The sequence below is a fragment of the Trichechus manatus genome, unplaced genomic scaffold (genome assembly GCF_000243295.1).
Source record: "Trichechus manatus latirostris isolate Lorelei unplaced genomic scaffold, TriManLat1.0 scaffold00021, whole genome shotgun sequence".
NCBI lineage: Eukaryota > Metazoa > Chordata > Mammalia > Sirenia > Trichechidae > Trichechus > Trichechus manatus.
Genome location: NW_004443957.1, coordinates 18792026 through 18804545, shown reverse-complemented (window position 1 = coordinate 18804545; position 12520 = coordinate 18792026). Strand labels below are relative to the sequence as shown.

General features: G+C 48.4%; 1 protein-coding gene across 3 annotated transcripts in view; it reads right to left on the bottom strand.

Annotated features, from left to right (window-relative positions):
- The window catches only part of CACNA1E (calcium voltage-gated channel subunit alpha1 E), a 366059-nt gene that overhangs the window by 68869 nt on the left and 284670 nt on the right, over positions 1-12520 (bottom strand). For 2 of the 3 annotated variants that reach the window (XM_004372885.1, XM_004372884.1), the window contains exons 17-21: positions 10651-10718; positions 9098-9195; positions 4696-4752; positions 2839-3480; positions 1893-2203 (exon numbers count right to left, since the gene is read on the bottom strand). In XM_004372885.1, the coding sequence (XP_004372942.1) occupies positions 1893-2203; positions 2839-3480; positions 4696-4752; positions 9098-9195; positions 10651-10718 (1176 nt within the window). The remainder of the gene's footprint in view (positions 1-1892; positions 2204-2838; positions 3481-4695; positions 4753-9097; positions 9196-10650; positions 10719-12520) is intronic. The other variant, XM_004372886.1, reaches the window with a different exon arrangement.

Sequence of the window (12520 nt, the reverse complement as noted above, 5' to 3'; positions counted from 1 at the left end):
TACCAGGTAGGAGGGAGGGATCAAGTTACCCTCTCCCACTACTCTCTGTTCACTGAATGACTCTACCTTGAAACCTTGTACAGTAAAACCTGTGAAAGCTGGAACCTGTGTAACGTTGAAACCTGTCAGAGAAGAAAAACTAAAATATTTTCCACCAATAGAGAGTGATAGAAAAGTGTTAAGACTGTACCCTGTGAAAGGTGGAAAACTTGCGAGACTCAGAAAAACAAGGCAGTCCCGTGGAGCTCTGGCTCTCGCAGGTTTCACTATATAAGTAAACCTCTGTGGCCAGGCCCTTCTGAAAGGTAAGTCACAGAAAGTATCCAAAAGCTCTCCAATAACATGGTCTTAGCTATGACCAAGGCCTTGGACTAGCCCCACAATGAGACCAGAAGGAGGACCAAGCTTTCTTAAAGATGCTTAACATAAAAGGGGGTTGAAAACACATCTTTATTGGTTAAAATATAAAATCAAGCAGAGACCAAAAGAGGTTCTGGGTTGGAGATCCTGAGACATGCCCAGGTCAACCCCAGGAAGTACTATACATGGGAAATTTCACTTCTTAAAACAGTATTGGCATTTTGCGTATAAAGAAGTTGAAGGGAGGGACATAGAGCAGTGGAAGAAACTAAAACAAGGAGAGGAGAAAAGACTGTCAAGTGAAAAGATAAAAAAACATGGAAAAATTTGAGGAGGGAAAAAGGGCAAAGATAGAGCCCTATGAACAGAATTCAGTGATCAAAGGGTAGCTGTGGCGTGAATACAGGGATGGGGTGTGGGGTGAGTACAGGGAGGGGGTGTAGGGTGAGAGCAGGGATGGGGTGTAGGGTGAGAGCAGGGATGGGGTGGGGGTGAGAGCAGGGATGGGGTTTGGGGTGAATACAGGGATGGGGTGTGGGGTGAGGGCAGGGATAGGCTGTGGGGTGAGTACAGAGATGGGGTATGGGGTGAGATCAGGGATGGGGTTCGGGGTGAGAGCAGGGATGGGGTGCCCTGTTGGTGTGAGGTTAGTGCAGGAATGGAGTGGTGGGTTAAGTTCTTCTCTTTTGTGCTTCCCTTTATGGTCTCTTAGATAGACATTTTTTGCCTGAGGGGACTGTGATTGAGAGAATGTGTGACTAAAAGCTCCTGGGGGAGAAAGAGTTGATAAGAGTAATAGAATATAAAATGGTAGTACAGGGGATACCTCAGAGACCATCTGGTTCAATGTTCTCACTTTATAGATGACAAACTGAGGCCTCAAGAGACTCAGAGGGTTTCCGAGGCTGCTCACTAGGCAGAGACAGGCACAGAACCCTCTGCCACCTTCACTTCAGGCTGTTGCCACTACATAGAGGTTCCCTAACTGCCCAGAGCATCTCAGGGGTCCTGGAGAACACCAACAGACATTCACACATTGAATTGAAACAGCTGAATATATATCGAAAAACCAAACCAAACAATTGCCATAGAGTTGGTAGTGACTTATAGCGACCCTATAGGACAGAGTAGTACTGCCCCATGGGGTTTCCAAGAAGCAGCTGGTGGATTCAAACTGCCAACTTTTGGTTCGCAGCCGAGCTCTTAACCACTGCACCACCAGGGATCCAGCTGAATATATAGTGGGTACAAAATCAGATGGGATCTCTCTGAAGATTTTAATGTGGTCGCAGAGGCCTAAGGTTTAAGGGAATTTTATGGGCAAACTTAAGATTGAGAAAATTCCAACCAATTTTCTTTTTTCCTACAAGTTAGGAAAAAACTGTTGCTCTTTGATATTTGTTGATCAATGAATTAGTCCTGCTGCTAGGACATCCCAGGTGGCTCCATTGGAATGACTGCAATGCCCTCGCCCCCAGCCCCAGCTGAGTTGGGCAGTGTGGGTGGTGGGGGGACAGGGGCTGTGCTCTCACTGTGCACCACGGTGGAATCCACCAGGGGGCCCATGTCAGGGATGGCCACAGTGACGCTGGTGCTCTCCGTGGCCTTGTCCGTGTTGGCTGTGATGCAGGAGAGGTCTGGCTCGCTCTGGCTGATGGGTCGGCCCACGTCCAGCTGCACATGCCCCAGCAGGGCTTGTTCACTGCTGCCCTCTGGCTCCTGCTCCATCAGTGCCTCATCCTTCCCTACTTCCAGCTCCGGATGGGGTGGGACCAGAGGTGTGTCTGCCTCATCAATGGCTCCTGCCAGCCCAGAGCCTCTGGATACCATTAGGCTGTTGGTCCTGTGAAGAGAGAAGAGACAGCTGGTGCCCAGACCTTAAGAAGCTGTTCCAAAATGGCTGATGTACCTGGGTGACGCAAACAGATAAGCTACTAGCTAAAAGGTTGGTGGTTTGAACCCACCCAGAGCCGCCTTGGAAGGTAGCCCCGGCAATCTGCTTTTGAAAGGCTACAGCCTTGATAACCTTACGGAGCAGTTCTATTCTGCACACAAGGAGTTACCATGAGTTGGAACTGACTCGATGGCAACTAATAACAACCAACCTGGCAAGAGGGAAAGGTGAGGGGAGCCTGGGGAGCCCCGCTGGAGAACGTGTAGCATCCACTGGCTCCCACCAGCCTCTCACTTCACCATCCACCCAGCCAGGCAGAGAGGAGTTAAGAACTGTAGGCAGCGTTCATCCATCCATCCATGACCCAATTCCAACAGGAGATGCCCTAGAAGAGCAGACCCTAGCTCTCAAGGGCCCAGCTCCCACTTTCTGTTATATTTACACATACATTATAAAGTGCATATTAGCATCATCTTCACTTCACAAAAAGGGAAACTGAGGCTCAGAAAGCTCATACTGAATAACTCTGAACACCAACTGGTGCTATGTGCTTCCACCCCAGGGCACTCCTGTGAGTAATCTACCTCCTTAAATCCTGTGCTCTCTCTTTTTTTTGGATTGCTGGTTCCTTGGCCCCATGGCTGCCCCTGGGCTCCCGGTCCTTCTCCCCATCGGTGGGTACATCTTCATCCAGACCCCGCTCCTGGCTGACGGACCTGCTCCGAGAAGCTGAAGAGGGCTCCTTGCCTTCTGTCCTGACGCGGCGGTGCCGGCTGCGCCGCTGGCTCTGCCTGTGCCTGGCCCGGTCCTCGAAGGTCACCACAGTTTCTCCTCCCCCTGCCTCCTGCTGGGTGGGGTCACAGTTCCCATGACAGGGCCTGGCCAGCCATGGCGGCTCCCGTTTGCCCAGGGACGAGGGGCTCCTCTGGTTGTCCAGTGCACTGGACAGGTCACCTCCGTCCCCCTTGAGGGATCCCCCACGGCTGATGCGCTCCTCCTCACACTTCTCCAGGCCCAGGCCCTCGATGGGCCTGGGTCTCCGGTAGAGGCTGGGGTGGGCATTGAGCGGGTTGAGGGGGCTGAGAGGGTTGAGGGGGTTGAGGGGGTTCATTGGCGGGGCCTCCTCTTTGTTGAGGGCCTCCTGGCTGGACATCTGCATGTGCCTCCGCAGCTGGCTGGTGCGCTGCTCCCACACTGACATGTGGTGCCGGCGCCTGCGCTCCCTCCTGCAAAGGGGAAAGGACGAGGGCCATGGTCAGAACCCCACAACTGTGGGCCAGGAGGGCAGCACAGGGCCAATGGCAGCCCTCAGCAGCCATGGGGAAATGGTGGGACATGTGGTGGGGAGGGCAAATGGGAGAGCCCAGGACCTGCAGACAGGCAGCACAGAAAGATGCAAGAGCAGGGCAGGCCACAGACAAGTGGGTGGTTGGGCCAGTGCCTTCCAGTCCTGAGGCTTTCCACTCTAATCCCTGATCTGTAGTAGCTGAGGGGCAGGCTAGGGATGAGGGGTGGGGAGTGGGTACATCAGCCCCAGCACTGAGTCCCCAAGGGCCAGGACAACTTTCAGCCTGCTGCTAGCTAGGGCAGGCAGTATAAAGGGTTACCAGCTCTTAATTCCCCTGCTCTCCTTTGCTTTCAGGACATCAACCTTTGCCCACTCTGTACCCACCAGTGACCCTTAATTCAAGATCCTGGATTCTTCCCTCCTCCTCTCCTCTGCCTCTCCTTTCCCTTTCAGATTACAGCCTGGGAGAGCAAGGGCTGAGCAATGGCTACATACCATCAGAGAGTGATGATGGTGACAAGTAGACCCATGTTACAAGAAGTCTTGGCATCAAGAGAATGCTGTGGGTCTCTTTTGTCAATGCTAATAAAAACCAGAAGACTGTATGTGCAGAGGCTATCAGCTCATACTAAAACCACAGGTGAGCTTCAATTTAGGGGCCTAAGTGAGTATTCAGGTGGCAGCAGGAACGCATAAGTGTGACACGTATAGAAGGGCAAACAGGTGTTGGCTTACATGGGAGGTGACAGGCAATACTCCTTCACTCATGTATAGCTGTGGGCACACACCTACAATCTGTTTAGGTTATACTCACACGCACCCTCACCGAGGCATACACACAGCTGTATGCAACTGCCTACATAAAAGGTATACCCACTAACACTAATTACCAACACCAACACATGCCCACTCACAGGCCAAACAGAAGAGCAAACAACACACAGGTTCACGTACTTTGGACACACACTGATGTAAGCACACGTGGAAAGGTGCAAAGGGGCACATCCACAAATCGTGTGTACAGACACGCACACGCCAAGGCACACGCTGATATGCATACCCAGTGCCATTTTGTCCATGGCAAGGACAAAGACACATGGTCCCCGCACCCACACATAACCACTCACAAACACGCAAACCGGTACACACATACAGGTGGCTGCTGCGTGGCTCCCACATCGACATGTGGTGTCTTCTCCTTCTGTCTCTTCTGGGAAAGAAAAACGAACAGGTTCAGTTCAGCCCAACCTCTAGGCACTTCAAGCCCCACAGCCACCAGCAGATTTCCAGAGAGAGGCACCCAGTCCTCTGCACATCCATACATTCTCCATATGCCTGCTTGCCTTCCTTAGACTCCCAACCTTCAATTCTCCAAGGGAGTGACTTTTGAGTCCTTGCTCTGTGCAAACACATGGATCTGGTTTGTAGAGCACACAGGCAGAAATGCAAAGGAGATATCGTTTTGTACAATCTAGGGCTCCAGGTGCTCAGAAACCAGGCCACCAGTGCTCACATGTTCACCTGAATATCCATTAAAGGCCTATTTTGGAAATCCTGTAAACTTTGATAAATAGATGCATTTCTCCCCAATCACTTCTAGGCTAGCACAGCATACTCACATGGGTACAACTCCTCAACTCCTCACTCCCATAGCAGACCCTGTCTCAATCTCACAAAACATGCAGGTGAACACACGCTCTGCCATGCACACGACTGAGGCCACTGTGGGAAGAAGAAAAGCAGCCCAGGGTCAAAGGCAGGGCTGCCCCTGCATGAGCCACCATTGCGATACCCCATGACGTGAATAGTGGCTCCTGCATTTGTGCAATGCAGTGGCCATGCCAGAGGCCGTGAAGGTTTGGTCGGCTAAGCTGTGTAAAGCATGGTATTAACATTATTAGCTTTGCACAGAGAAAAAATTCTTCCACAGGCATGTGCTGTGTCCTTTCAAACATGAGGTCAGTGGAAGGTCAGAGAGACAGTGGGTAGCGCACCTTTGAAGGATAACAGGATGCTTGGACAAATATGCCTCTGAGTGCAGGTGGAGGACATGCATCCGAAACATCCTCAGAGTGAGCTGGTCCTGGTTCCTGGGCCGATAGACCCAGCCTGGCCCAGTGGGCCCTGCCTGAGCCTGGGAAGTTGGCAAATGCCACTCCTTCCTTGATAAAACTGGCACCTGTCAATGAAGAACATGCTAGGCAAACTAACCCTGCTCAAGTGCCACATCTCACATGTGCAGAAGAGCCTCATACAAGGTAGAGCTGAGGGAGGAGAGGCAGCTGGTCTGCAGCCTCACTCTGGGTGTCTGGAAGAGGCACAATGCACCCACACAAGCACCCACTGACGTAGACTTCACTGTGGAGATGCCTGTGTGCTCCCTAACTGAATGCATCCTTAAGCATAAATGGCCTGCAATGCAACAATGCACAGGTATGGGCGGGAGGGCATGACAATACGCATGGTAGCATACAGGAACAGAAGCGTCCACTCTAGACAGCCAGGCTGCACACCCACTAGGAAAAATACATTACACCATCTATTTGCAAATTTTCAAATATTCAAATGCCAGTCCTACAGAAGCATGTGTGGAAGAGTGTAATTACATGGAAGAGTTCTCATTCTCTATCTCTTTCTCTGTCTCTGTCTCTCTCTTTCTCACACACACACACACACACACACACACACACACAGAGCACTGGTCAGGCAAAAGACAGACACAGTCTCTAATTCCCTCACAAATCAGACACACCTTCCAGTTCACCTTTACCTCTCCATTTACATATGCAAAGATCCAAATTCACACCCCACCAGCATCAACGTACCTTCATACCTAAAACCACAGAGAAACATCCACACAACTCCAACTCATGCAAACATGGCCTCCTGAATACTCTCCACAATAACGTTGTGGAGCAGGAGGGGCAGGTGCTATTCTTCTCCTTTCAAAGATGGGGAACCAGAGGCTCAGAGATGCTAAGTGGCTCTCTCTCTAGGGTCACAGAGCACGCTAGTGACATAACTATGACTAGTGCTCAGGCCTTCTGGTCGGCAAGTCTGTAATAACGCTCTTTCCACATTTCTCCGCAGACGTCCACATTAGCACTTAGTTACATCATAGTCCAGAAAATAGTAGTCTTGCCTGCACATGCAAACAGCATGCACACACCCTGAGGTAGTTCACACCAGCGTCCCCCATCCCCGCAGCACAAAAGCCCAACCAAGCCTAGGTCTCTGCTTGTCTTGGATGTCTGTAGCACCTGCTTCCACCGTGCTGGGTCCTGACACACATACTACTCGAATCCCACAGCCCTGTGCCTACTGAAATTTCATTCATTCTTCCTTCCATAAACAGTTTCTACTCTGGGCCAAGTATCTTCCCACTCACATCTCTCCAAACCCACTCCTCCCCCAGATTCCTCATTTCAGCAAATAGAACCATCTACTCCTAAGTGACAGTCATTCGTACATATCAGCATTTTTGGATGTGTGTGCGTATGTGTGTACGTGAGTGTGTGTTTTAACCCAAACGTATGAGTTTGGGAAAGGTGTGGTAGAAAACACTCAAGGCTCAGGAGAATATTCCAGAGAGGAAGGAGATATTTTGCCTTTCCCCATCAATCTTTAACGAACTGGGGAGAGGGGGTCTCTCTCTCACTCATAGAGGAGGGGCCCAGAGACAGGCCTTCCCAGTGTTCAAAGGTGAGAGCAGGAAGATGATCATGAAGGGAAGGGAGGCTCCACATACAACTCCTGAATGCTCTCGTGGTAAGGCAGAGGCTATTTAGGAGCCTCCTTACATAAGCTCTGAGCAACTAAGGGCTCCCTCCTTACTGACCCCAGGTAACAGGTGACAGGGTCTGGTGCCGGGATAGAGGTCCACCCTCCTAGAGGTCTCTGACCTTCTGCATAGATACCCTAGTGCTACTCACACAGTCCCACACCAGCCAGAAGCAACAACAAGAAGTTCATGGTTATGGGGTCACCTGTTAGCCTCTCCTCCAACACCATTCTGTCTCATCATGCACAGGTCAGACCCACTCAGGGCCCAAGCTGACTGCCCCAGGTCTACAATCAACTAAAGGTCCAGGCTGGATCCTTACAAGAGTCTGTACTCTCAGTTCCACTTGCTCACCTCCCATTCTCTCCCTAGCCCACTTCAACTGGTTTCTGTTCCCACCAGGCTGCTGAAACTGCTTTTGTAGAGGTCACTAACAACTTTGACCTTGCAAATCCAATGGTCATCTGACTGTCTTCATTGTACCTGATCATCCAACAGCATTTTACATCACTGTCCAATTGTTCCTTTCTGAAAAGTTTTCTTCGAGAGGTTCCCAGGACACTATGCTTCCCTATTCTTTCTCCTACCTCCTGGTTGCTCCTCCTCAGTTTCTTTTGCTGGTTTCTCCTCTGCTAGACCTTTAAACACTGAAATTCTCTAGGCCTCTGTGCTCAGCTCTTCTCCACTCACAGTCCTGGGTCATCTAGCAAGCTGATGGCTTAAATACCAGCCAAATGCAAATGACCTCCCCACCCAGGTCTTTATTTCTAACCCTGATTTCTCTTCTAAACTCCAGACTCACGTAACCAATGGCCTACTCAACATCTCCACTTGGATGTCTTATAGATATCTCAAATGTAATGTGGTCAAAATGAACTTTTGATTTCCACAATTCTCCAAGGTATCAGTAAATATCACCATCATCTACCCAATGGCTTAAAACCCAGGAGCTGCTTTTGTTTCTTCTCTTTTCTTCAAACCCACTTTCACCACATTTAACCCATTAGCTTATCCTACTGGCTCTGCTAGCAAAACACATCCTAAATGAGATCACTGCTCATTTCCTCCACTGCTACCACTCTGGTCTAAACCACCGTCTTCTCTTACCTACTTTACACTAAGAGCAAATGCTCTATCGCCCTGCCTCCACTCTTGGCCCCTGCAATCTATTCTCCATAGAACAGAGTAATCTTTTAAAAATGTAAATCATTATCAGGCTCCCACTGTTCTACTTTAAACCCTTCCGCGGTAGCCATTAGAACAAAAGCCAAAAAACTAACCTGGGCCTTAAGGACCTCCACGAGCTGGCTCATGCCTCCCTCCCTGGTCTTGTCTCCTTCTATTCTCTCTCATTCACTACACACCGGCCACAATGGGCTTTGCCAAGCTTGTGAGGAACACTCTTTCTTCAAAATGTCACATGACCTTCTTCTTCTACACATTCAGGTCTCTGGTTAAATATCACCTCCTCAGAGACTCCCTCCCTGATTTTCCTAAGATATTTCTCCTAATTCCTGCTACTCTCTGCCTTATTACTCAGTTTTATTTTTTTATAGCATTTATTGTTATCTGAAATTACCTGTGTGTTTATGATCTATCTCTCTCACTGAAATAAAAGCTCCATGAGAATGGAGACTCTGTCTTGCTCACTGTTGTATTCCCAGGAATAGTTCCTGGCATAGAACAGGTATACTCCTATCATAAATCATTTTTTGAGTTGATGAACTGTTACCACAGGAGCCCAGGCTGAGTGATGTGGAGACAGCAGACTCACTCGATAGAAGGCATGTTGGGTGCGGACATCGGGCTGACCTCCTTGGCCTTCTGCAGTGCATGTTTCTGGTTGAAGGCTTCTTCTTCCTCCTGCTCATCCTAGACACAAAGCAGAGATGCCTTTGCCTGGGATCCCCATGAAGGAGGGACCTTCTCTTGGTTCTATGTTCTAAAGACTAGGTGAAGTGAGGAAAGCAGAAGAGTTAAACAAGGCACTATGAGGCTGGGTTGGCTCAGAGACCTCAGATGGCCAGGTCCAGAAGACACCCTGGGAGACAGGAGAGGCAATACACAGGGCTCCACAACCCTGGCAGGGTCAGCAATGCTTGTCTGTCCTGCCCCAAGGGCCACTCAGGAGAGCTGGTAGAAGTCTGCCTCAGCACTCAGTGGAGCTGACTACCGCTGTAGAAGCCAGAGGCAGGAGCCAAGAGTTTCTAGATGTTCTGCAGTGTCTGGAAGTGAATGAGAAGGGTTCTTCCCACCAGAGCCCCCTGCAGAAAGGTGCTCAGGATGGACATCCCATCATGCCCTTTTCCCCACACAACTAAGTGGCCCCATCCTGGGTACTCAGGCGAAGACTTCACCCCCTCACTCGCAATTCTGCTTGTAAACATCCCCTCTAAGTGATGTTACCAAGGAAAGCCAATTCAGGTAAAATGACTAGAGCTACTAATAATACATTTTCATAACATGCTAGGGTTTCACATATACTATTTTACTTGATCAGCACAGAAATCCTATGAGGAGTACAGGGCAGATACATCATTCCCATTTTACACACTAGGAAACCAGTGCTAATGGAGACCAAGGGCCTAACCTAAGCTAAAACAGCCAGGAAGTGGCAGTTGAGAGACTCAAGCCCAGATTTTCAGATTCGAAAACTAGTATTTTTTCTGCCATACCATAAAGATAAGAAGACCTTCATGGATGTAGGGAAGAGCATCACAGAATACAGAATATGCTCAGAAATATCACCACGATGCTATGTGCCTCTGCCCAGACCAAATTTGCACTTCACTCATCTCCATAGGCCATCCCACTGTAATTCGTACTGCCTTCTCCCTGGAGTAATGAATCATGGTAAAGAATCAACTCTTTTATAAATGTAACGTCTAGCTTCATTGAAACTTCCCCTGGATGACTAGGACCTCTGGATGCTCACTCCCCAGGAACTGTGATGCTCTTGCCCCTTCTCATACTCTAACTCAGAGGGTTAAGTCACATGATTGAAGTTGCAGAACCACAGGTTACAGTAGCAGAGATGGAACTTAAATCCATGGCTCTGGTACTTCCTTTACTCCTCATGTCATAATCCTGCAAAGATCCCTTTGAAGGCTCACAGAGATTAAACTATTGTTTTCTGTATTCCACAAGAGACCTGAGGCTCACCAAACTCAATGAAAGTGAACAAGGTGTGTGGCTCTCCAAATACCCAGAAGTTTCCAGAAAGGGCCTTTCTGAATCAGATCAGAAAGAGTCTGGGAAGCACTCCAACAGCCAAAGGGCACTCAACGGCACTAGAGAACCATCAGATTCCCAGAGAACAATGATTACCTTGGTCAGCTCTTGCGCGTTGGCCAGATTGTCCACAGCGATGGCCAAGAACACATTTAGCAGTGTATCTGGCAGTGATGAGTTAAGGATGGGCAAGTAAGAGAAATGAAAGGTTTCAGCAAGGGTGAGAGGACACCACCCTGTCTTTCCTGCCTAGGACAATAACAGGAACAGATGCTACCCAAAAAAGTCACATAAGTAGGGACCCTGGGAGGGGGAAGGGAAATGTTACACTAATCTGTTTGAGGGAGAAAAAGGATATGTCTTCTCTCTTTCCACAGATAATCTCTTTGCACAGGACAAAGAAATACCTGAATCAAATCTCACAGGGGGCCAAGATAGGGTGAGGAGGCCTTTAGGTAAGTATGGCTGTTACTCATAGCAACAACAAATAAGAGAATCATTGAACAACAAGATGCACTGGGAGCTCAGTGAGTTCCATCTTTCCTTTCTGGGAGGCTGGAATTGAAGCCCACCTAGATCAACGGGCCTTGTGCTACTCTGTCCCTAAAGATGAAAAGAAGTGAGATTCCATAGCTCCCATCACTCACCAGCTCTCAATAATGGGATGTTAACTTCTCTCATTCTTCTTGTTAGGGTTCTGGCAGGCTATCATTATTTCATTTAATAAAATGTCACAGACAGACAAAAATCATTAGGAAACCCACTTCAATTCCATGCTGTAACCCCTGAAGTCCCAATCTTCCAACTGTCTTTGAGGCCCATGTGTTGTGGAACGTAGAACAGGCTCTAGCATAAAAGTTCAGGTCTGACTACCCTCAGAATAACAGGAAAATCAAGGTGCCAGTGGGACAAACTGGCCTTCCATTTCTGTGACTCACCACATGGCTCTCTTTTCATGAGTGTCTTATGTTCAGTTTAGAGTCCATTGTGGACCATACAAATATTTCAAGGCAGAAAATTGAAAGGAACATCTCTTCTCTGTGAGACTATGGAAAATACAAAACTACAGCTGCATTATATGGCTTCCCTTCTCACTCTACCGATCCCAGTTCAAGGCAAGCCCCGCTCTCCCAAAATATCTTAGGATAGCAATGAGCAGTTTATAGAGCACATTCAAATGGATTATCTCACGTAATCTCCACAACTAACAAATGGGATAGATGTTGCTATCTTCCTTTCATATGCGAAACACAGAAACTCAGAGAGATTAAGTGACTTTCTCAAGGTCACACAGCTGGCAAACAGAGTAGCTGGGATTCAAACACTATCTTCCTGTTTTAGGTGCTGTGACCAGACCTGGGTTTTGGAGTTATATGAACTTGATCTCTAGCCTCTCTTTACAATTTACGAGTTGTTTGACTTTGATCAAGTTATTTCTTCTCTCTAAGTCATATGGGGTGAGGAATAGATAAAATAGTGCATATAAAGCACTGAGTATAGGGTCTCACATGTAACCTAAATACAATAAATGTCAGCTACACTTAGTAGTATTAACCATAACGTTGTTGTTGTTAGGTGCCATCGAGCCAGTTCCAACTGACAGCAACCCTGTGTACAACAGAATGGAACACTGCCGGGTCCTGTGGCATCTTCACAATTGTTGTAGCCACTGTGTTAATCCATTTCCTTGAGGGTCTTTCTCTTTTTCACTGACCCTCTACTTTACCAAGCATGATGTCCTTCTCCAGGGACTAGTCCCGCCTGATAACATGTTCAAAGTATACGAGATGAAGTCTCGCCATCTGTCTTAGTCATCTAGTGCTGCCATAACAGAAATACCACAAGTGGATGGTTTTAACGAAGAGAAATTTATTTCCTCACAGTCAAAGTAGGCTAAAAGTCCAAATTCAGGGTGTCAGCTCCAGGGGAAGGCTTTCTCTCTCTGTCGGCCTTCTCACCAGTGTTC